This window comes from Lithobates pipiens, unplaced genomic scaffold (genome assembly GCF_037356315.1).
Source record: "Lithobates pipiens isolate NorthernLeopardFrog02 unplaced genomic scaffold, aLitPip1_a1.2 Scaffold_8, whole genome shotgun sequence".
NCBI classification, from domain to species: Eukaryota; Metazoa; Chordata; class Amphibia; order Anura; family Ranidae; genus Lithobates; species Lithobates pipiens.
In genome coordinates, this window is record NW_027507903.1 from 459882966 (window position 1) to 459907347 (window position 24382).

The 24382-nt window shown below is 46.3% G+C and overlaps 1 protein-coding gene across 1 annotated transcript; it reads left to right on the forward strand.

The window, feature by feature from the left end:
• Nucleotides 1–1917: 1917 nt before the first annotated feature.
• LDHB (lactate dehydrogenase B) lies at nucleotides 1918–12893 on the forward strand. The gene is made up of 8 exons (XM_077468483.1): nucleotides 1918–2085; nucleotides 6208–6341; nucleotides 7278–7395; nucleotides 8629–8802; nucleotides 10166–10339; nucleotides 11291–11408; nucleotides 12261–12384; nucleotides 12700–12893. Exons 2-8 carry the CDS (start codon nucleotides 6213–6215, stop codon nucleotides 12865–12867), a joined length of 1005 nt encoding a protein of 334 aa, XP_077324609.1. The 5' UTR covers nucleotides 1918–2085; nucleotides 6208–6212; the 3' UTR covers nucleotides 12868–12893.
• Nucleotides 12894–24382: the final 11489 nt, after the last annotated feature.

The window sequence follows — 24382 nt, forward strand, 5'->3', positions numbered from 1 at the left end:
GGGATGATTGAATCGCTAATACCAGTTATTTGGAGTATCTTTATCTGCTGATTGTCAAACTCTGGAAAACACATATTGCTATTGTGGTGTAGGCTCTGGGGCTGCTGTCCCTCCATCCCGCATTCATCTGAGTCTAAATACACCCCTTTGAGCCATGACCATGTAAGCCACGCCCACCATTTTACACAAGCCATGCCTGTATTTCACACCACATTTTCCCCTTTTCATATGCCACGCCTATAACGGCATGCCCTGCCCCCTAATTATAATACAACTCTGCCTACAGCCAAAGTGTCCTGGAATTTTTTTTTTTTTTTACAATGTTGGCAACTATGGTAATGTACAAAGGCCTACATAGGGAAGGGAAAATATTCGCACTCCAGTTGCTAAAAATTTGCCAAGTGCCAAATGTCTAAGAATTCTCATTTCAAGTAAAAAGAGCTTTACAGTGGGTGTCCCAGTTATTCCCCCACCCCTTTTACAGTAGGTGTCCCAGCTCACCTCAGTCTCCTGGAATGTAGGTATCTTCTCCCTCTCAAGTCATGTGATGAGGGGAGAGACGGCCAGCAGACTGTCGATCGCCCCCTGCTGGCTGGAGGGAGGAGAGCCTAATCCAAGTGTCAGCAGGAGTGAAATTGCTATCGCTCCTGTCAGTGAGGAGCTTCTCAACACAGTACCAGGTACCCACTTGACCCTGCCCTTGTACTAGCCCTGGTTTCAGTATCTGTATGTGCTGATTTTATATATATTTTTTTCTTTTCTCTGAAGGAGCCTGGAACTGACCCTGCAAGAATAGAAAATCCCTGTCTGCCACTAAGGCACTTTGCTTTTAAGGCCTGTTGGGGGCTGCCAACATACAGCTTTATTTGTGAACTAAGTGGTGTCAGTCTTTTACAAATGACTAATTTACAGAGTATTTTAAAAGTGTGATCCTACTAGCAGAAAGATCCTGAATTAGTCATATGTCTAAGACCCCTTTCACACTGAGGCGGTTTTCAGGTGTTTTAGTGCCCGAAAACCGCCTCTCATTCATTTCAGTGTCACTTCTCACTCAGGTGGTGCGCTTGCTGGATCTGGGGGGGGGGGGGAGTCCTGCAAGCAGCAACTTTAGGCGCCCTGCCCATTGACCTGAATGGGCAGCGCTTCCAAAGCTATTTGCAAAGTGGGTTAAAGAACCTTGCTGGCAGCTAAAAAGCACCACATAAATGAGCGCTGCTGCAGCCCCAGTGTGATCTAGTTGCAATTCACGCATATGCTCATACTTGCGTTATGTGTAAATGACTGCACTTAAATGTAAATCTTCCCTGCATGACTGATCTTTAGCTCGCTATGCGCTTTGTTCCATGGACCACAATGCATCTGGGTTCAGATGCATAAAGTGTTGCCTGTGTGCAAGAGGCCTACAAGAGTTTATACAAGCACCTGTGTGTACCAAAGTAAAGTTGCGCAGGCCATTCATGTCTATCGGTCATCTTGGCTTACCTCATGGGGGGGGGAAAAATATATGATGACGTTTGCATTGCAAAAGCTCCAAATATGTATTATGCACTTTGTTTTTGTTTTGTTTTTTCCTCATGTAGTAGTGTAAATAAGCCCTTTACATTGGCAGAAAGCATGTGTAATATAAAATCCTGCCATTGTCTGAATACTTAAAGCGTAGAAATGTTTTCTGAACTTGACTCTGTGGCACAGCATGGGTTAACAGGAACCAGAACTAGTTCCTTATCTGTAACGGCTTTTGTCTGTCTGCGCTCAGGGATAATAAAGATGGCTATACAGTGTGTGTGTGTGTGTGTGTGTGTATTGCCTTTCTCTGAGGTGCACTGCTGTAACAATGGGGCTCCTGTATGGCCTTGAAATTTTTAGGCTGGGAAGTGTAGTGTGAGCAGAAGGGCTGGACTTAGGGTGTCCTTGCAGTTCTGTCCTTGGAGGGGATTGAGTGAGGTGATGGGGTGTGTCTGCCATGTAATGATGTAGTCACAGCTTCAGACCTAAACCAAGGATCTGGCCACTCCTCTAGCTCATTCAGACAGAAGCTGAAGCCACATTGAGATCTCCCTCCAGCCTTCCACAGCCTAAGATCATGTATGTATATGCTGCTCTTTATTTGCCTTCTGTTCTATGCATGCCTTTACTGTGCCTTTCTTCAGGCGACAGCAGCGCAGGGGTTAAACGCAGTGCTTTGTGCGTCTCGCTAGTGGCATCAGCAGGATGAAGCGTCACTTCGGTTACGCTTCAATCTTATTACAGGAGGACCAGTGTGACCCTGACCACCTCCTGGCAGTGGTCCCTGCCCTATGATACCCTGGCATCTCCTTAGACTTGGCAGTAGCTTCAGTGATGCTTTCATTGCTGCCTTTTCTGATCTCTGTTCTAGTTCATAGGAATGGCGTAGTATTTTATTCTGCACCAGGCTCCTTAACCTGTTTTATTCTGGTATTTCTCTTGTGTAACATTGCTGCTTTAAAAAAAAAAAAAGCTTTCTGTCTTGACAATGGAATCCAGCACAGGCCTGTTTGTAGGACGAGAGCTGGAGGCTTGCCAGATCTCTATCTACATTTTAAAGGCCCTGCTCAACGACCATTTCTACGTATGAAGGAATTGCTGACGTCCTCACTGTCGGTTTTCCGTTCTCTTCCTGATTCTAAAAATACTTGGTCGTTGTTTTGACGCAAAGATCCGTTCCCATTATCGTTCCTATTTTCTTGATTCTACAATTGCTAAGTGACGCTGAAGCCGATTGTACAATCTGATTGTATAACTGCTTGTTGTTGTGTAGGGGCCTGCCTGAATTTGATGCAAATAAAATGAATGGTTTAAGTTTGTCTTAAAGTGGTTGTAAACCCTTTTCCACCACTTGTACCTGCAGGTAAGGCTTGCCTGTAAATACTGTAAATCTTCTGCACGGTTTAGATTTATCATGTATGCTTGCGCCGATGACATTGGCACAAGCTTATATGGTTAATCTAAATCATGACCGGTGGCTCCCACGTGTGTGTGCGGGAGTGATGTCATTGCGGCTCCGGTCAATCAGTGCTGGAGCCTGGAAATAACTCTGGGGGGGGGGGGGGTGCATGTCACTGGTCACAGCAGTATACAGGGACCGCTGCAACAGCTTAGTTCTAAGGTAAGTATTTCATAATGAGCTAGTATGCAATGCATACTAGCTCATGCCTTTTCGTCTAGCATGGGGGTTTTTTTTTTTTTTTTTTTTTTGTTTCTAACCACTTTAAGTCTAGTACATGCCCCTAGTGTGTGTGGTTTTTCTCAACCCAGCGGATTGAATAAAAAGTTAACTGCCTCAGAGCCACTTTGCTAACAATCCAATGGGGGTTATTTACAAAAGGCAAATCCACTTTGCACTTGAAATTGCACTTGGAAGTGCAGTTGCTGTAGATCTGAGGGGGACATGCAAGGAAAATAAACAGCATTTTAGCTTGCACATGACTGGATAATAAAATCGGCAGAGCTTCCCCCTCATTTCAGATCTACCCCTCAGATTTAGACTGCACTTCCAAGTGCACTTGTAGTGCAAAGTGGATTTGCCTCCCTGCTGTTCTAGTGTATTCTGACAGGGGAACCTCCACCCCCCCCCCCCCCCCTCCCCCCAACCACATAGGCAAAGCTGTGCTGCAGGCAACAGATATGTGGCCTTTATTGGGTCCTCAGCTCTAGCGTTGAATGGTATGATTCATCAGTATGTGCCAACCAGCATAGGAGTAATGGCTGCCGCTCTGCTTTTTTTTAAGTATCTTGGTAAACGGAGATGAGGATGACACAGCCCCCAGTGCTAAGACGAGTATTTCGTAACTGACAGGGGAGTTCTTGGAAGTTCATACTATACAGGAAACTGAACATCTAGTTAGTAACTTGGAGGAACGTCACAGATCTAAAGTTTAGGGTAGGAGGCTCTCTTCTAAATCTGACTACAGATGGCCCTTAAACTTCAGCTAATGTAGTGCACACAGGCTCTCTATATGGAGCACAAACATGGAAATGTTGCTTTATAGCAGTGATGTCTGTCAGTCGTATGCTTCCCATCAGAGGAGGCACTTATGACCTCCTATATCAAAGTTAACCAGTACTGTGACTTAAACTACAGGGGGGGGGGGGGGGTGATGGGGTGGTGTGTGTGTTTTTGTTTTTTCCCTAGTGTTGCACACCCCCCAACATTTAATATTCCCAATGTGCCTCCTATTCCTTGCATTGCTTACCTGGTGGTCCTGCCAGTCCCTCTGCTTTCCTATCACACTAGACAGAACAATTTTTAGTTTTCAGGCTGTACTGAGAACATGGCCTGATCTCTCCAATGATCAGACTTGTCCTTTTTTCATTCAGCCTGTCCCCATCCATCCCCATCATACAATGCCGATTGATAATCCAGTCCAGTGGCAGCTGGTACTCAGAATTTGTGGAGGGAGGCAGGCAAACAAATTCCTGGGGGGGGGGGGCGGCAGAACCCCATCAAATGCAGCCTCAGGCACTTTGCCAGTATGTAGAACTGATCTCTTCTCTCCCCCCCCCCCCCCCCCCCTGCCAGGGGGAGAAAGATGGCAGTGCTGCAAGGAGATTGACAAGTGTCAAAAGGCAGTTCACTTACCGGGCTGTGGTGTCCTCTCCTGCTGTCTCCTTCCATGGGCAGCAGTGGTGTCTGCTCTTCATGCTTCCTCTGCTCAGGCCATGCGTTCCACTGAGTGGCTGACGTCACTTCCGGTTTATCACTGCACAGGGAAACGGGAAGGGACGTCTTAACTCAGAACAAAGCACCCGGCCAGGTGGAAGTTGTCCTGTGCTATGGATTGCGCCACATGGCAATTCAAAACCCCACAAATGAAGCGTCTTGTCTGCAATCACATGACTGCATAGATGTGGCGCTTCCCATAGTGCACTGTCTGGCACCTGAACACGGTGCACTTAAAGGACTTCTTATTTTTTTTTTTTTTCTTTACTGCCAGGGGGTTGGGCAGTGGACGGAACCTGGAACCAAATTTGCATATGTCATTTTCGTGGCCCTTATCACATGCTAATGCCTGACACCCCCCCCTTGACTGCTTGAGCGGGGGGGGTCAATGTTGGGGCACACTGGAGATGTGGACTGATGCTCAAGACTGCAGTCCAGGTCTCGGCAGTTGCATGCACACTTTGCAGTGTTCACTTTAACAGCATTTGTGTTCCCTCCAAAATGAATGGCCTGCTTTAATGCATGGTAATGCAGTGTGTAAATAGGCCAATTTAGCGCAGAATAGAGAACCACTGTTTCAATCAAGTCGCTATTTCCAAAAGGGGGGGAGCCACTAATTTTGTAAGTGCTTTTATACGCTAAGATAACTAGTTTGCTGAGGCAAGACTAGTTTGAATGTGCTACTGTACCTGTAGGAAATTTTAAAACGGCCCATTCAATTTAAAATGGAAGTGAAAGTGTATATCTGCATAAGGGAGCTATGGGAATAACGGCAGACACTGGTCTTGCCACTGAATGACTGTGACGGGGCAGCAGCATGTCAACACAAGTTTATTAATTGGCAGGAGCAGGCTGAGTTCCCAGCACAGCCAGAAAACTTGCCATGCTCATTCCTAGTGTCTGCAGTAAAGCAGAGGGACAGTTTGGCAACTCCCAGCTATCTTACACAAACAATAAAAAAAAAATATATATAGTTTTGTCATTAAAGCACATGGTACAGCAGGCACACATCAGAAATGGGGTAACTTTATTTAAGAACTGATGGAGCCCCCATGCATCTGACAGGAGAACATGCATATTAATGCAATCTGCACATCTGATCCTAGTCTAATGGAGACATGAGTATTGAATGCCCTCAACTACAGGCACCTTATTTTCAAATCATTCCCTTGCTTCTGAGTTTTACATTTTCTGCAACACTGATAATACATGGCAGGAAATCTTAGCCTGTGATGGGACAGCTGGAGAAAAGGAGTTTGCACAAGTTAAAATGGCTGGAAACTTTCAGATCCTTACTGATCCCCAGTGGTAAGTAGAATGCAGGCAATTACCTGTAAAGTCTAGCAGAATCCATTTTGGCTGTATAGCTGGTAGGTGATTGCTGCAGACTAAGTATATGAACATGCTTTGCATAAAAATGTTTAGCTTGGGCTTTATAGCACCCACATTGCGCATGTACTACTGACTCAAATTCATGTGCCAGGAGTCGCGAAGTAATACTTTTTTTTTTTTTTTTTTTTTCTTAGTCACCATGGCAACTGTACAAAAAAGCCTCCTTTCTTCTGTGGCAAAAGAGAAGACCTCTACTCCCAAAAACAAGGTCACAATCGTAGGAGTTGGTCAAGTTGGCATGGCTTGTGCCGTCAGCGTCCTTCTGAAGGTATGTGCTAAAAATAACTCTGCTATTGTTGAACATGCGTCTGTCCTACAGAGAGGTGACCTTCACTTGGCCATATCAGACTACACAGAGCTTTTAACTGCTGCTAGGCTTTTGAATAGCTTGGATGCTGAAGAGATTGTGTTTTTACAGAAGCAGGATGTTTTTTATTTATTTATTTATTTATTTTTTTCCCTAGTAGAAATGGCTAAAACAACCCCATTCTGGACCATGGGTATTTAACATATTGTATGCATGGTTTTTACATGCACATAGTGTAAGGCCTTGCTCAACTAGAATAGATTACCTCCCTTCTACAGGCTAAATGGCAAGGCTTTGCAAGACAAAACCAGTCTGCAATGGCATGCAGCTGCTGGTGGGTTCCACTGACTTTGGATTCTTTTGCTAGCAGCACTGTGAACCACCATGGCAATGTGTACAGACCTGAGCAGCAACAATTTGGTGGTTGGTTAAAAAAAATGCAGAGATACAGCTGTTTTGCTGCCTCTGAACTCTTCCTAAAATAGGTAATCAAAATATGGCACTGCACCCATCTGTGCTATGCCAGCCAAAATCTAGTACTGGATGAAATTGGGAAAATTAGCCTGTTAAATGTTTGCTGTCCACCGAGCTTCCCTAATGGGAGACCCAGCAAAAAAGTAACATTTGTAAAGGTTCTAACCCTGCTTCATGCTGGACAGCATAGTGCCCTTGATTTAACATTAAAAGGGATGTACTAAAACCTGGAGAAACTGAATAGCACCAAATCAACTTATCTTCAGCTTGTTTTGTTGAGCTTTGAAAACTAGCTGGTTCCCATGCATGGCTGTTCCAGATTCTGTTTGCTCCAATCTTGGTAAATTTTATCCTAATGTCTTCAAATATGGTGGCTTCAATATTATTATATCTTTTTTTTTTTTTTTTTTTTTTTTTTTTAAGGAACTGCCTGATGTGCTTGCCTTGGTTGATATCTTGGAAGATAAACTGGAGGGGGAGAAGCTGGACTTGCAACATGGAAGTCTGTTTCTTAAAACGCCAACCATTGTGGCAAACAAAGGTAGGTTGTGTTTCTCAGACTAAAATTGTAGCAACTACTCTTTGGAGCAGGGGTCTTCAAACTATGGCCCTCCAGTTCAGGAACTACAATTCCCATCATGCCTAGTAATGTCTGTGAATGTCAGAGCTGTACAATGCCTCATGGGATGCGTAGTTCCGCAACAGCTGGAGGGCCGTAGTTTGAGGATCCCTGCTTTGGAGTAACAACCTTATTGTGTGTTCAGTGCATGTCTTTGTAAAGAGTGGCAAATTAACAAGCTGATCCTATCACACATCCTATGGGCTTGTAACGTGTCTCTGCTGCATGAGGTCTCAAGCATTATCAGCCCCACAAATGTGTAGTGGACTACAGAATATAGTCTCCTTGGGCTTTGGAGAGATTTTCTGTAGTCCATGATCAGGTGCACTTGGCCTGGGGTTACAACTCTGTTCCTTATAATCTGCAGTGTCACCTGAGACTGGAAGTGTTCATAAGATCACCAGGTGATAGAGAAGCTGTGGTTGGCGGGTCACAAATGCAGCCACCACTGTTGAGAACTGGTAAGCTTCAACCTTTTTATTACACTTTAAAATGGTCATCACAGGCACCACTGGTACGTGGATCATGCTAACAAGTAAATGCCAATGGTGTAATATTAGAATTGCAGGCCTCACTGTACAGGAGACTGTTTTAAACATGGCTTCTCTTGGCTACCTTCAGAAATGGGTGTGGTTTTTGTTTTGGTGGGGTGTTCCTTCCCCCATCTTGCATCTGAACTTCTGTTGACCTCATCATCTGAGCGTTTTGTAGCTTGAAGCCTGAAGCTACAAAATGCTGGGGGGGGGGGAGAGAGAATCTATTCTCAATGGAGATGGTTCACATCTCCACTCCATGTCGCCTGAAGCACAAACAAGTTCTGGACCTTTTTTTTTTTTTTTTTTTTTTTTTTTTTTTTTTTCCCGAATTGCTCGAATTGAGCAGATTTGGGCGTTTTTCTTTAACATTTGGTGACCTTTTGCCCTGCACAATCGCAGTAAATTTGCGCGATTTTCTGCTTCGAAAACGCTACGCTCAGGTGTGAATGCAGCCTAAAGAGCTACTTGAGGGGAAAAGCTGCTTGGCTCTAATCCACTGACTTTACTATGCTAAGGCCATAGTACAGTGCAATAAAGCTACTTTAACTGTTCAGTAAACCAATTGATAAGGATGTGAAGACTAGTACAGATGGTCTCATTTGTATTTGTTTGTCTGCAGACTACTCAGTAACAGCTGACTCTAAACTTGTTGTGGTCACTGGTGGAGTCCGTCAACAGGAAGGGGAGAGCCGTCTGAACCTTGTACAGAGAAATGTCAACGTCTTCAAGTTTATTATCCCTCAGGTGGTAAAAAACAGCCCTGATGCCACTATCCTTGTGGTTTCCAATCCAGGTAAGTACATGATGTCCTAACCAATTTGGTATTGGGCAAAACCACATGATAAAGAGTCAGGTTTATTAGCTGGAGCACTTGACTACAAAATGCTACTTGTTGCTTTCAAGAATGCATAGTTGCTGAGGAGATGATGCTGGTTGCATTCTAAACTAGTGCTATGCAGAAAAGGATGGCGTTTAGTGTTAATACTAGGGCTGTTGCTGATTAAAATTTTCATGTTTGATTAAAACGCACATGGAGATCAAACTGCTTTTAGCTGATCTCCTTGCATTGCAACTCTGCATTAGACAGTGGTAAATGTGGTATACAATCACCTGACACTAGTTGGTGTCCACAATCCATAACTTAACACAAATATGTTTTAAAGCGGGAGTAAACCCGCATAGATAGATAGATTTTTTTTTATTTTTTTCCCCTGCAAGGGAAAAGTCATAATGAGCTAGTATGCACCACACACTAGCTCATTATGAAATACTTACCTTAGAATGAGGCCCCAACATCTGGCCCGATCTACGCCGAGGGAGCTGACCTGTTCCCTTGGCATGTCTTCCAGGTATTGCGGCTCCAGCGCTGAGTGGCTAGAGCCGTGATATTGTTACTCCCACGTGTGAGAGATTGCTTTCTGGCGTCTGCTGTACTTTCAGCCGAGAAACCCCCTGTGCACTGACATTAATATAAATATTATTATTATTTTATTTTTATTTTTTTTCCTCCGGTCTAACTAATCACTCTCACATTATGGCATGGACCCTGTGCAAACAGGTGGGTATCAAAAGGTTAATGCAGACCATAAACTTTTCTCACATCTTTTTAGATCTCCGCAAGGATGCCAGGTCATGGGTAGAAAGAAAAGATCTAAGTGCTCACTGCTTAAGTATAAGATTTAACTTTTGTGTTCAAACACAAACTACTCACATAAAGATGATAAACACAGCATGTAAAGCCAACAATAATCATGTTGTTTCCATAGGGCAGCAGTGGGTGACATCATGCATAGCTCCTCTCCATATGCTTTATGTTTAATCAACTTCGACATCACTAGACTAACCCCCCCCCCCCCCCCTTTTGTTAGCAGACAGAGGCACTAGGGGGAGGAGTCCAGTGATGTCACTGGAACTCCCTGAAGACCCAGAGGCTGGCAGAGAGGCGAGTACCAATCAAAAGAATTTTGATTGCTCAAAAAATTATCAAATTTATCTTTAATTTCCACAGCTCTAGTTAATACCTGGTTTGTCATATGAGCTACTGCATATGTAGAAGCAAAATATTGGTATGCTTTTAAGCTGATAAAATACCAGTTGGAAGCTTGTTACTCTAACCAATATGGTGACTTTTTTTTTTTTTTTTTTTTTTTTGTTAGTTGATATCATGACCTATGTAACATGGAAACTAAGCGGTTTGCCACAGCACAAAGTCATTGGAAGTGGAACCAACTTGGATTCAGCAAGGTTTCGCTACCTAATTGGCCAGAAACTTGACATCAACACTTCAAGCTGCCATGGCTACGTTTTGGGTGAACATGGGGATACCAGTGGTAAGTGACAATGCTGATTTTTACTAGTGTATGGGGGTCTGTCGACAGCACTGTACCTCCTTGGTGGAGTGTACTTTTGTAGCCATACAGACCAAGGTACTTTTAAACAATGCTGGTAATCTGGTCTGTTGGGAGTTCCTCTGTGAATTGAACATAGGAACAGTAGTTCAGATAAGGGTGGCCTGCCACATGATGGGAAGGTGAGGGATCGTGGGGCAAGTGACAGGTCTGAGAAAAGTAGAGCAGTAAAGGCTAAAGGAAGACCTTGCATGTAAAACTTTACAAACCTTGTGACCATTTGTTAACCACTTGGTTCCCACACTACGTCTATTGACGTCATGGGGTTTCGGTGGTTATATCTAAATGATGCCTGAGGCCATAGACATCATTCAGATATTGCAGTTTTCAGCCGGCGATTCCCTACACCATAAGAATGATCATAGCGGCTGTTCTGCCGCTTGATCATTCTTGCGGAAGGGGACGCCCCCTCCCGCTGCCCTCCGGTGCTTCTACCGACTCACCGTTTCCATCGGTGAGTCGGTCACAGGATCCGCCGGCCCCAGCAAGTAATCATGGAGATTTCCGGCGGACTAGATTGTCCCCGGAGTCTCTATGATCGTTCGGAGGCCGGGTGCGATGTTATGATGTCACGCCCGGCCTCAGTATTCAAATTAACGGCGCCGATCTGGCTAGGAAGCCATGATCGGGGTGTTATTTTTTTTTTTCTGAAAAAAACGCGTTTGAAAAATTGCTGCGCAAATACCGTGCGAGATAAAAAGTTGCAATGACCGCCATTGTATTCTCTAGGGTCTTTGCTAAAAAAAATATATAATGTTTGGGGGTTCTATGTTTTTTTTTCTAGCAAAAAAATTAGGAATTTTACATGTAGGAGAGAAATGTCAGAATTGGCCTGGGTCCGAAGTGGTTAAATGTGTTGTAATCTTTTAACAGTTCCCATTTGGAGTGGAGTGAATATTGGTGGAGTCACCCTTCAGTCACTTAATCCTGATATTGGAACTGACAAGGATTCAGAGAACTGGAAACAGGTCCACAAAGATGTGGTTGCCAGGTAAGTCTTCTTGATTCTCAGATCTGCACTGGAAAACAAGCTATGCTGTCAAGCCTTCCCATTAATGTTTCTCCACCACGTGCTCTGTATTTTTTTATATATATATATATATATATATTTCTCTCTACAAAAGTTGCATGCAATACTTCAAAAACTGTAAAACTTTTGCTAGGGCTCCGGCCCTGATTTTCTCTAAATCAGGGGTCTCAAACTGGCAGCCCTCCAGCTGTTGCAAAACTACAAGTCCCATTATGCATTGTGAGGCTGACAGTTACAAGCATGATTCCCACTTGCAGAGGCCTGATGGGACTTGCAGTGTCGTAACAGCTGGAGGCCCCTGCTCTAAATCATCATTGCACTTAAGCTGGAAACAGCTTCAGCCATAGGTCAGTTGATGGGAATCTCTCCCATGGAGCCATTATGTTCTCCTGGTGGGGGAGCCATCCCACTAGAAGTGATTAATGCTAGCGGCTATAGAAGCTGCTAGCTAAAATCGGACAGGCTGGTTGAGGTACTTCAGCCTGCCCATACATTGGTCTATGACAGGCTTTAATATGTTAGTCACTAGTGCCTTTTGTAATAGCACAATATTGCATGAGACCACATTGGCGGGCTTTAGTAGTACAACTGCTTTGATGGCTTTTGGACAATAGTCCCAATTCATTATATACTGGTACAATGGGGGGGGGGGGGGGGGGTGTGAAGTGCAAGGAAGATATTGGGCCCTTTTGAGGGGTAACTGTTGGTTGTACTGGAATCAGGTCTGTCAACTTTAATACATCACACATGCCTTGTGATGTGGCCTCATGTCACAAACTCTTGCATACTAAGATTTGTATTTTGCCATTGTAGTGCTTATGATGTAATCAGACTAAAAGGATACACCAACTGGGCTATCGGCATGAGTGTGGCTGACCTGGCAGAGTCCATTCTTAAGAACCTGAGCAGAGTCCATCCCGTTTCAACAATGGTAAAGGTAAGTAAAATGTGGTGAAGAAAGCTTTAAGTGATCTTTGGAAAAATTCTATACCTTTGATCCCATCTGTGGCTGGCTTCTTAGTTCATTTTTTTCATCTCGTGCTGCTGTACAATCTCCTGCATAGCCACTAACTGGCACATGACAATCTGCTGCTATGTGGGCAGGTGTGAAATTTTGCTAGAAGGTAAAATGCACCAAAACCTGCAGGGAGCAGTTCATTTAAATTCTTGAAGTGCAGACTTTCTAAATTTTCTCCTAATCATGGGTGTTTTGTGAGTAGTTTATTAACTGGCTTTTGTCTTCCTTTTGCAGGGCTTTTATGGTATTGAGAATGAAGTCTTCCTGAGTCTCCCATGTGTCTTGAACGCACAAGGTCTAGTTCAAGTTGTAAATCAGAAACTGACAAATGATGAGAAGGCTCAGCTGCAGAAGAGTGCAGAGACCCTGTGGAGCATCCAGAAAGATCTCAAAGACCTCTGAAGTCCTAATAAAATGCCATTACAGTCCACGCCTTGCCTTTCTTACAGATTCCAGGTTTATAGTGTAACAATGGTTGTCAGAATAAAATCTGATGGAACTGAAGTGCTTGGTGTCTTTGAATCTCACTACAAATTGGCAAAGCCCATTAAAGGGTCACAACATGGCAACTTGTATTTATAGAATTAATCTGGCTTATTGAGAACCTTTACTCAGATGTAGGCTGTCCTTGCTGACTTGTGGAAATAACTTAACCCAACTGTCATAGGAATCTAGTTTAAGTATGTTCAAGAATTAAATCTTTTGGAAGAACAAAAACCAAAACTGCCTTAAAAGTAGTTAATGTAGCGTTTTGGCTGTTTAGGTATGTGAACAGTCACAAAATGACATGTATTCAAATTGTATATGGACCATTTTGGTGCTTTGAGCTACAAAACTCAGGTGTGACATACAAGTGTAAAGATTCACAAATGTGCACTTAGACTGCAGCATTGCACCTACAACCATTGGATCATGGGTGCAATGTCATGCTCATGCAGACACTTGCTACAGCTTTCTGCCTGTACCTCTTCCAAGACTATTTTTAGCATGTTATCAGCTGGCCGCCGGTAAAAGGCCACTATTTGGTCCTTTACCCTAATATGATCCACTGTGTCCAAGGCTATAGCATTGTGAGCAAGTAAAATGTGTTCTGAGACTGATCTCCTGTAGCGTTTCACCGTCCAGGATATGTTTTTTTACTTCTGTGGTGCACCACCTTAATTACTATAATATCATTTCCACCCACTTTACGGTTGCCTTACTCCAGGGGTAGGCAACCCTTTAAGTCAGGCATATGCAATTAGCGGACCTCCAGCTGTTGAACTACAAGTCCCTTGAGGCATAGCGAGACTCTGACAGCCACAAGCATGACACCCAGAGGCATGATGGGACTTGTAGTTTTGCAACAGCTGGAGGTCCACTAATTGCATATCCCTGCTTTAAGTGGTGAACAATATAAGAGAAGTCAAAGATCACCAGGCAGTGTCTCCTCCTCAAACCTAATTTAAACCTCTGCAGTACTAGCGTGTCCTAATTGGATGGCAATCATGGGTTTGGCTGCTGCCTCATTAGCCAAACCCATAAGGTGTACACTCACTACAGCATAAATTAGCACTTTACTTTACTCTACTTTTCTTTTTTTTTTTTTTTTTTTTTTTTTGGATGCTGCCCATTCATGGAATTGGGGCTTACTCTGCATGCTTCTGCAGGGTAAAAGAGGTTAAAACTGGTGTGCTCTACTGCACAAGGTTGCAGTGCAACCTCTGGATTATGCTTAGGTGCTACACCCACCAACCAGGACAGGGTGTACAATGCCTCCTGTGATGCGTACACACCTGGCCACTACAGCTGAAGGGTGTGGAGTGGTCTACCTGCAGCATGAGTGCAGTGCACCTGACTTTCTTCAGTAATCTTCCAGGAGGGCACACCTGAGATGACAAGTCCCACCTGACAGGAAACACAATCAACAATGTTTAACCACATCAATACAGTGCACTTACACCCCCTTCCTGACCAGACCAATTTTCAACTTTCAGCGCTCTCACACTTTGACAATTACTCAGTCATGCAACACTGTAGCCATATGAAACTTGCGTCTTTTTTTTTTTTATTTATTTTTTTTTTTCACACAAATAGCTTTCTTTTGGTGGTATTTAATCACTAGTGGGGTGTTTTTATTTTATTTATTTTTTCTTTTTTGGTGCTATAAATAAACGCCGTAAATTTTGTGGAAAAAAAATGCCATTTTTTTTTCCATCAAATTTTTTTGTAAATTAGTAATTTTTCTTAATTTTTGGCCAAAATTTATACTGCTACATATCTTTGGTAAAAATAACCTAAATGAGTGTAAATTATTTGGTCTTTAAAGTTGGAGTCTACAAACTATGGTACCAATCACTGAAAATTGATCAATCTGATCAGGCCTTCAGTACATCAGGTGTATCTCATTTCTTGAGACACTAACAAGTCAGGAAAGTACAAATACCCCCCCCCCCCCCAAATTACCCCTTTTTAGAAAGTAGACATTCCAAGGTATTAAGTAGCATGATTTTTTTTTTTTTTTTTTTTGTAATTTATTTTTCCCACAATTCTTTGCAAAATTACAAATTTTTAATTTTTTTTACAAAATTGTCATAACAGGTTTTTTTTTTTTCTCACAGAGCATATGCATACAACAAATTACATCCCAAAATACATTCTGCTACTCTTCCTGAGTATGGCAATACCACATGTGTGGGACTTTTACACAGCCTGTCCAACATTGAAGAAGCATCTTCAGGCGTTTTACGAGCATAAATGACACAGCCACCTATTACACTTTTTTGAAGGCCCTGGAGCACCAGGACAATGGAATTGCCCCCAAAAGCAGACACCCCAACGTATAATCTGAGGCATGAGTCCTTGGAACTTTTTTTTTTTTTTATACAAAGTTGTTCATTTATCAGATATTTCCAACACATAGCAAAGATGACACCCCAAAATACATTCTGCTACTCCTCCTTAGTATGGCGATGCCACATGTGTGACTCTTTTACACAGCCTGGCCACGTACAAAGGCCCAACATCCAAGTAGCACCATCAGATGTTCTAGGAGCATAAATGACATATAGTTTCCTGGCAACCTATCATTTTTGAAGGCCCTTCATATTTCTAACACATAGCATGTACATACCAAGAATTACAATCCAAAATAAATTCTATTGTGGAAAGGGTAAAAAAAAAAGCATTACCTGTGTAGTATCCACCAGAGCGCTGGTCTAGGCAGCAGGCAGGGATGTGCGTAGCGACGGCAATGGTAATTATCAAGGCAGCCGGCAGGAATATTGTCTATAGTCAGCACAAGGATATTGTCAGCACGGCAGTCCATAGAAATTGTCCAGGCAGAGACAGCCAGCACAGCCATAAGATTGGTCCTGGTACACTGTTACCTGCAGACACTCATTATCTCCACGCTCTCCAGCCCTTCCTAAACATACTGCCTCTTGCTACAGCTAATTATTTGCATAGTCCAGGTAGCGGTGTGGTCCGTTCATGTGGCAGGCAGAGGCATGGTGGCAGTAAGTCAGCGGCAGGCTGAGGGCCGCAATCATGTAAGACCTGTGCACAGGGGTAGAGGCTTCGACCCACCCAAATCTCTATGAAGCCTCTGGACTCCAGACCCTATTCCGAAAACCGGAAAAAACAATAAAAATTGTTTCCTTCATCCGGAAAAACATTTCTGGAGCCCCTCACATGCGAGACCCCTGTGTCCTAGAGTAGCAGGGCAATAGATCAGTCCAAGCGGTAGGCAAAAGCATAGTCCATAAAACAGGCCAGGGTCAGATGACATGAAAGCAGTCCAAGCGGTAGGCATAAGCGTAGTTGGTAAAACAGGCCAGGGTCAGATGACGTGAAAGCAGTCCAAGCGGTAGGCATAAGCATAGTTGGTAAAACAGGCTAGGGTCAGTTCACGTGGAAGCAATCTAAACGGTAGGCAAAGGCATAGTCACAGAACAGGCCAGGGTCAGTTCACGTAGAAGCAGTCCAAACAGTAGGCAGAGGCATAGTCAAAAAACAGGCCAGGGTCAGTTCACGTGGAAGGCAGTGGCATGGTTATTTGGAGAAGCATGAAAAAATGGTCAGCACAGATAATGGAAATGGTTAAAAATATGGGCTAATATTTTAGGGATGTATGATAGTTTGAAGCATTCACCAATGCAAAGGCCAGGTTGGGAGGGACAATCGGGACAATGGTAGCTGGTATCTTTTCGAAACCCTTTTTTGGTGCACACGCGACATTTTTTTTGCCGTCTTCGGCCTGTTTCAGATGGTGGAATTCTGAAGGGGAAGTGGCGCTCACGAAGTCGGCAAACAGCCTCAGAGCGAAGGTCTTCTGGGGGGGGGGTCTTTGGTGATAGATGAGGGACATGACAACTTCTTCTATGAATTTTAGGAAGGGGGTGGGGCTTTCCATGGATTTGGTGTAGACTATGTAGGAATTATAAATGGCCAAATGGATTAGATAGATTGCTACTTTCTTGTACCAGAATCGGGACCTCCTTATTGACAAATAGGGCTGAATCATTTGATCGTTGAAATCCACTCCCCCCATGTAGAGATTATAATCTTGGACACACATTGGCTTTTCAGTGGGACCTTGTCGTCTTTGAACCTCAATTGTAGTGTCCTCATGGATGGTGGACATCATGTACACGTCCCTTTTATTCTTCCACCTCAAGGCCAGCACTTCGTTGCATCTCAGTGATGCTCTTTCCCCCCTTCGCAGCTTTTTGTTTGCCAGTGATTGTGGGAAGCCCTTTCTATTTTTTCTGCAGGTTCCGCAGGCCAGGGTTTTTGCAAGGTTTAAGTGTCTGAAAAGGGGCAGGCTGGTGTAAAAGTTATCAAGGTATATGTGATATCCTTTGTTCAGAAGTGGGTATGCCAGGTCCCATACAATCTTTCCAGTTGTGCCCATGTAGGCCGGGCACTCAGGGGGCTGGAGCTGGGAATCTCTTCCTTCATATATGTGGAACGCATACAGATATCCCGTGGCTCTCTCACACAGCTTGTATAATTTTATTCCATATCTGGCCCTTTTGCTAGGTTTATATTGCTTTATTCCTAGCCGGCCTGAAAAGGGTACCAGGGACTCATCGACACATATATTTTGATCCGGGACATAGAGTTCTGCAAATTGTTGGGAAAAGAAATTTATCAGTGGGCGAAGTTTACATAACTTGTCATAATTTGGATGATTGTGGGGAAGGCACTCGGTGTTGTCTCTAAAGTGAAGAAAGCGCATTATCTTCTTGTATCGGGACCTGGACATTTCGGCAGAATAAATAGCCATGTGGTGGATGGGTTGGGTGGACCAATAGGCATGTCCTTAATTTTTTTTTGTAATACCCATGTTCAGGGTGAGGCCCATAAAAATGTTGAACTCCTCCAAATTGAGATCTCGCCACTCAAAGGGACGGGCATATGATGAGTGGGGGTTATTGGCAATATGCTGCTGGGCATATAAATTTGTCTGGTCCACAACTAATTGCAGAAATGTGTCGGGCAAAAACAGATGAACAAAATCGATCTCTGAAAAATTTTGGGTGTTGGTCTGCACACCTGGCTGTGCTGTGAAAGTGGGAAAAATTGGTGATGCCGAGTCGGAAGGCAGCCATGTAGGGTTGGCAAGACCATCTGGCATAAATGTAGAGGCCCTGGCTCTTGGGGGATGCGACACTCTAGTAGTTGGATTAGAATTTCCTGTGCTGCTCAGGCGTGATGTGCCCGCACTGGTACTGGGTCTGGGCAATTGTTGGTGGGGCCCATCGCCGGCAGCAAAGCTGGTACTAGGCATTTGTTCCCGGGGCCTAACGCTGACAGCAACGCTGGTATTGGGCCTGGGAATTTGTTCTTGGGGCCTATTGCTGGCAGGAGCTCTGGGCCTGGGAATATGATCCTGGTTTTCAGAGGGCCTTGCCCTTTTAGGAGGGGTCCCATTCTTCCTCCGAATCATTTTCCGATTCACTATTCGGGTTAAATGCCGAATTTGATTCGGAATCGGAATTGGAATCTGATGAGAATTCCCCGTTGCTCTCATCGGTCATGGAGAGGATCTGGAACGCCTCCTCACTGGTGTATAATCTTTTGGCCATGACGCTGATGGCTGTGTGACAGGTGACGTTCACTGATGGGCTGTGCGATGGGTGGCAGGTGATGACGGTGTGACAGGCCACGGACTGTGATGGGTGATGGTCACTGATGGCTGGCGGTCACTGATGGGTGATGGTCACTGATGGCTGGCAGTCACGATGGGTGGTGGTTGATGGCTGGCGATCACTGATGGGTGACAGGTGACGAGTGATGGCTGGCGGTCACTGATGGGTGATGGGTGACGGCTAGCGGTCACTGATGGCTGGCGGTGACTGATGGGTGACGGGTGATGGTTGGCGGTCACTGATGGGTGACGAGGAATGGCTGGCGGTCACTGATGGGTGAAAGGCGATGGCTGGCGGGCACTGATGGCTGGCGGTCACTGATGGGTGATGGTCACTGATGGCTGGCAGTCACGATGGGTGGTGGTTGATGGCTGGCGATCACTGATGGGTGACAGGTGACGAGTGATGGCTGGCGGTCACTGATGGGTGATGGGTGACGGCTAGCGGTCACTGATGGCTGGCGGTGACTGATGGGTGACGGGTGATGGTTGGCGGTCACTGATGGGTGACGAGGAATGGCTGGCGGTCACTGATGGGTGAAAGGCGATGGCTGGCGGGCACTGATGGGTGACAGGCAATGGCTGGCGGTCACTGATGGGTGACAGGCGATGGATGGCGGTCACTGATGGGTGACAGGCGATGGCTGATGTGTGACGGCTGGCGGTGGCTGATGGATGGCGGGTGAAGTCTGGTGGTCACTGATGGGTGACGGTTGATGTCTGGCGGTCACTGATGGGTGACGCCTGGCGGTGGCTGATGGGTGACAGGTGATGTCTGGTGGTCACTGATGGGTGACGGGTGATGTCTGGCGGTCACTGATGGGTGACGGCTGGCGGTGGCTGATGGGTGACAGTTGACGGTCACTGATGGGTGACGGGGGACAGCTGACGGTCACTGATGGGTGACGGGTGACAGCTGGCGGTCACTGATGGGTGACAGGTGCACCGCTGACGGTCACTGATGGCAGTCTCCTAAGTGACAGGTTCACTTTATTGGGTGACTGTGGTGACTGTTGGGTGACAGATGACAGTGGGGGGGGGGGGGGGGGGGGCGGCGGCGATCTGATCAGTGTGGTGTTTGTGCAGACACTACAGAACACAGATCGATAACTCGCTGCTCCAGGCTCTTCTCTCCTCACACTGGAAACGGTGTGTGAGGAGAGAAGAGCTGGGAACAGTCAGTTACCACTCTGTGTTTACATTTAGTGATCGGCTGTGAAAAGTTCACAGCCGATCACATGGGTAAACAGCCAGCCAATGGCTGTTTACCGGCATCGGTGACGAGCAGTGTTCCCGGGGAACACGCCGCCACCGATATGAACGAGCAGCGCGCTCCCGATCCCGCGCATGCGCCGTTTACATAATACGAGCACTAGCTGTGATCGGCCGTGACTTCATCACGGCCGATCACATGGTAAACAGCCATGACCAATGGCTGTTTACCACCCTCAGTGGTGAGCGGTGTCTCCGTGACACGCCGCCACCGAGGGAACGGGGATGCGCGCGCACGATCGCGCGCATTCCCTGTTTAAACGGGAGGCCGTCATATGACGGCCTCCCGCCACAAGAGCTGCGCCACCTGGCCGTCATTTGACAGCCGGCGGTCAGCAACAAGTTAAAAGGCACACCTGTCCCTCCAGTTATTGTTTTCCCGGCAGGATGGCAGCAAAACCTGTTTTCTTTCCTTAACCACTTTCAGACCAGACTTTTTTTATTTATTTTTTTTGTGATTTGGCACTGTGCCGCTTTAACTTGCGCGGTCTTGCGACATGGCTCCAAAAAAAATTGACTTTATTTATTTATATATATATATATATATATATATATATATATATATATATAATTTTTTACATTTTGCTATAATAAATATCCCACCAAAAGTGTGTGGGTTTTTTATTTTTTACACTAGTAATGGCGGTGATCAGCAATTTTTATTATGGCAGACACCAGACCTTTTTGACACTGTCATTTATACAGCAATCAGTGCTATAAAAATGCACTGATTCCTGTGTGAAGGGGTTAAGTGTGTCCTAGGGGTGTGTTGCTAACTGTAGGGGGCGTGGCTGTGTTGTACACATCACTGATCTCTGCTCCAATCACAGGGAGCAGACATCAGTGTCACTGTTGCTAAACAGAACAGGCAGATGCTTGTTTACTTTAGCACATGGGTGCTCAACCTGTGGTCCTCCAGCTGTTGCGGAACTACAAGTCCCATCATGCCTCTGCCTATGCTTGTAACGGTCAGTGGCTTGCAATGCCTCATGGGACTTGTAGTTCCTCAACAGCTGGAGAGCCACAGGTTGAGCACCCATGCTTTAGCATCTCCCCATGAGATGATTGCGGGTAAGTGCGTGCCGATCGAGTCCATGGGACCTGCGATCGGACTCGCAGAGGTCCTGACAGCGCGCGCCATGGCATGGCGGCAAATTTAAAGGGATGTACCTGTACGCGCCATTCTGCCCTCGCGTGTGGCGGTCGGGGAGTGGTTAAAAGAGTAAGGTCTGGGACCGAGGTCTCACCGCTGGAAAGTCAGATTAAAGCAGTCTGTGGTGGCTGCAGAATTTTATAGGTTAGCAGGGAGAGTCTGTGCAGGCTATGAAGGAATGCCGGCGCTTAAGGTGGAGATGCTGGCGACCCTACTGTCATTCAAAGCCTCTGAGAAGCGAAAGGGGCCCAGTCCCATGGCCCCTTCCATTAGGGAGAGCTCCCCCTCTCAGGATGGGACATCCACAGGCTATACTGGTGGCGGAGGCCTCAGATCAATACTCATGAAGGAGGAGAGTAGTCAGTCTGAATCTAGACTAGGGGCCATCTCTTTGCAACCGAAGCCTTGGAGACCCTCCATGTCTGTCTATACCTCCTGAGGGTGTTTAGTAGGGATGAGCTTGATGTTCGACTCGAACATCGGCTGTTCGCACGTTCGGCGAATACCAAACGTTATGGGCCGTTTGCGCTACAAATTCGTGTGGTGCTCACGGCCCACAATGCATCGCAGTGCATTGCTGGCTCATGATTGGCCAAGCATGCACTGTGACCCCGCATGCTTGGCAATCACAGCGCCGGCAGCAAGGAGAGCCATGATTGGCCACAGGCAGGATGCCTGTGGCCAATCATAGCTCAGGCTGTGTAGTACACGCCCCAGCGCGGCGGCCTTGTGTAGTGTGTGTTGGCATCTGTAGGAGTTAGTGGGTGTTCTCTGTGTACCTGCAACACAGTATATGCCGTTCGTTATCGGCCGATTTAGTGTTCTTGAGCTTTTAGCAATCTGCAGGAGATTCTGCGTGCCCTGACCGCACTATACACCATTATATCCACCTATATTGCTCTTCTGTAATAGAGCTTTCCGTCAGCTGTAGGAGATTGTGGGTGTTGTCTGTGTGCCCTGACCGCAGTATACACCATTATATCCACCTATATCGCTAGCTATATTGCTCTTCTGTAATGGAGCTTTCCGTCAGCTGTAGGAGATTGTGGGTGTTGTCTGTGTGCCCTGACCGCAGTATACACCATTATCCACTTATATAGCTCTTCTCTAATTGAGCCATCTGCAGGAGTTAGTTGGTGTTGTGTGCCTCGAGCACAGCACAGTATACACCAGTATCTACCCTTTAATTCCTGTTCTATAATAAAGGCATCTGCAGGAGTTTAGTGGGTGTTGTGTGCCTCCAGCACAATATACACTACCCAATTGCTGGTTTTCCCATCTCCCTTCAGGCTATTACCATGTCTGGAAGGCCAACAAGGAGAGGCAGACAGGCACGAGCCGATAAGAGGGCAAGCTGGCTCTGTGTCTAGAGACAATGATGCTGGTCGTGGGCGCGGTGCATCGTCATCATCAGCACGTGGCCATGGGACACGCTTGTCCTTTTCGGCAGCTGGACGTGTTGAGCCGCATCATGCCGAAGACTTGGTAGAGTGGATGGCCAAGCCCTCTTCATCCTCCTCATCCTCTCTCACTCAGGCTCAGGGTACTAGCAAAGCAGCTGCCAACACATCGTCTTCCCTCGTCTCAATGTCATCATCAGTGACTCCTTCCCTAGACCCACCACGTCCTCCTCTTTGAGCAGTGTTGGGTACATGCTCCAGGAGGATGCCCAGTGTTTTGTAGGCTCTGATGATGATATTCAGCTAGAGGAAGGCAGTAGCGTGAGCGCAGAGAGAGGAAATGCTCAAGAAGGACAGCAATCTGGCAGTCATGTTCCACAAGCTGCAGCATACTGCCAGGTTTGCTCCAGCGATGAAGAGGGAGGGGATGATGAGGGCACTGACTCCACGTGGATGCCTGGTAGGAGAGAGGAGGCACATATCCAACGAGGCAGGATGCCCTCCGGGGACCAGCTTAGGGGCAGCACACCGACTGAATCACACCGCAGAGCTCCGCCTGTGCAGGGCGCTGCCTCTGCGCGTTATTCTAAAAGTTCTTTGGTGTGGGCCTTTTTTGAGACGTGTGCATCAGATTGCACTGCTGCTATTTGCAACATATGTCTCAAGCGTATCTCGCGTGGCCAAAACATCAGCCGCTTGGGCACCACACGCTGGACCAGACATATGTTGACCTGCCATGCAGCTCGTTGTCAAGCGTACCTCAAAGACCCACACCAAAGAACAAAGCGGACCTCTCCTTGCTCCTCATTAGCTGGGATCTCCAACCCCACTAGACCTTCAGTCCTCTCTGAAACCTGCTCTGAGAGGAATGAAGGTGTAGAATTAGGTGTGTCACAGCCAAGTGCTTCTGGGCACTCTGCTAGCAGTACACCCACGTCCGATTATAGCAGACAAATTTTCCTGCCCCAGCTGCTGGACCGTCGAAAGAAGTTCACTCCCAGCCATCCACATGCCCAGCGGCTGAATGCTAGCTTGGCTAAATTGCTAGCAATTCAACTGCTGCCTTTTCAGTTGGCCCCCTTCTGTGAGTTTGTACAATGTGCGGTTCCTCAGTGGCAGGTCCCCAAATGCCACTTTTTCCCCATGGAAGGCGATTCCGGCTCTCTACCGGCATGTGGAAGGCAATATCCTTGCCTCGCTAGACAAGGCGGTCAGCGGTAAGGTGCATATTACCGCTGAATCCATCAGGCATGGACAGGGACTTTACCTGTCTTTCACAGCCCATTGGGTCATTCTTCTGGCAGCTGGGAAGGATGCAGGACAAGGTGCAGTAGTGTTGGAGGTTGTTCCGCCACCACGCCTCCAAAATGCTACTACTGGTTGTGACACACCTCTCTCCACCACCCCCTCCTCTTCTTCCTCCATTGCCTCTTCCAGTGCTCTGTCCTCAGAACCAGCGGTGCTCCGTAGGTGTTCAAGGGGCTACGCAAGCAAAACTATACCATACGATGCCGTACAGTGCCTGCGCTGGTTTGTTTGGGGGACGAGCCACACTGGGGCAGATATTTTGTCAGCTCTGCAGGGGCAGGCCGAGAGGTGGTTGATGCCACGCTAGCTTTAGCCATGAATGGTGGTCTTCGACAATGGCACCATCCTCCTCTCCGCCCTCTGACAGGGACAACTGACCCATGTGCCCTGTGTGGCTCTCGTCCTTAACCTGGTGGTGCAACGGTTCTTGGGCAGGTACCCGGGCTTATAGGATGTCCTGAAGCAGGCCAGGAAAGTCTGCGTGCATTTCCGCCGATCATTTAATGCCTGTGCTCGGCTGGCTGAGCTCCAAAAGGAGTTGAACCTGCCCAAGAACCGCCTTATATGTGACATGCCCACCAGGTGGAACTCAACATTGGCCATGCTGCAGCGGCTGCACACGCAGCAGAGGGCCATCAATGAGTACCTGTG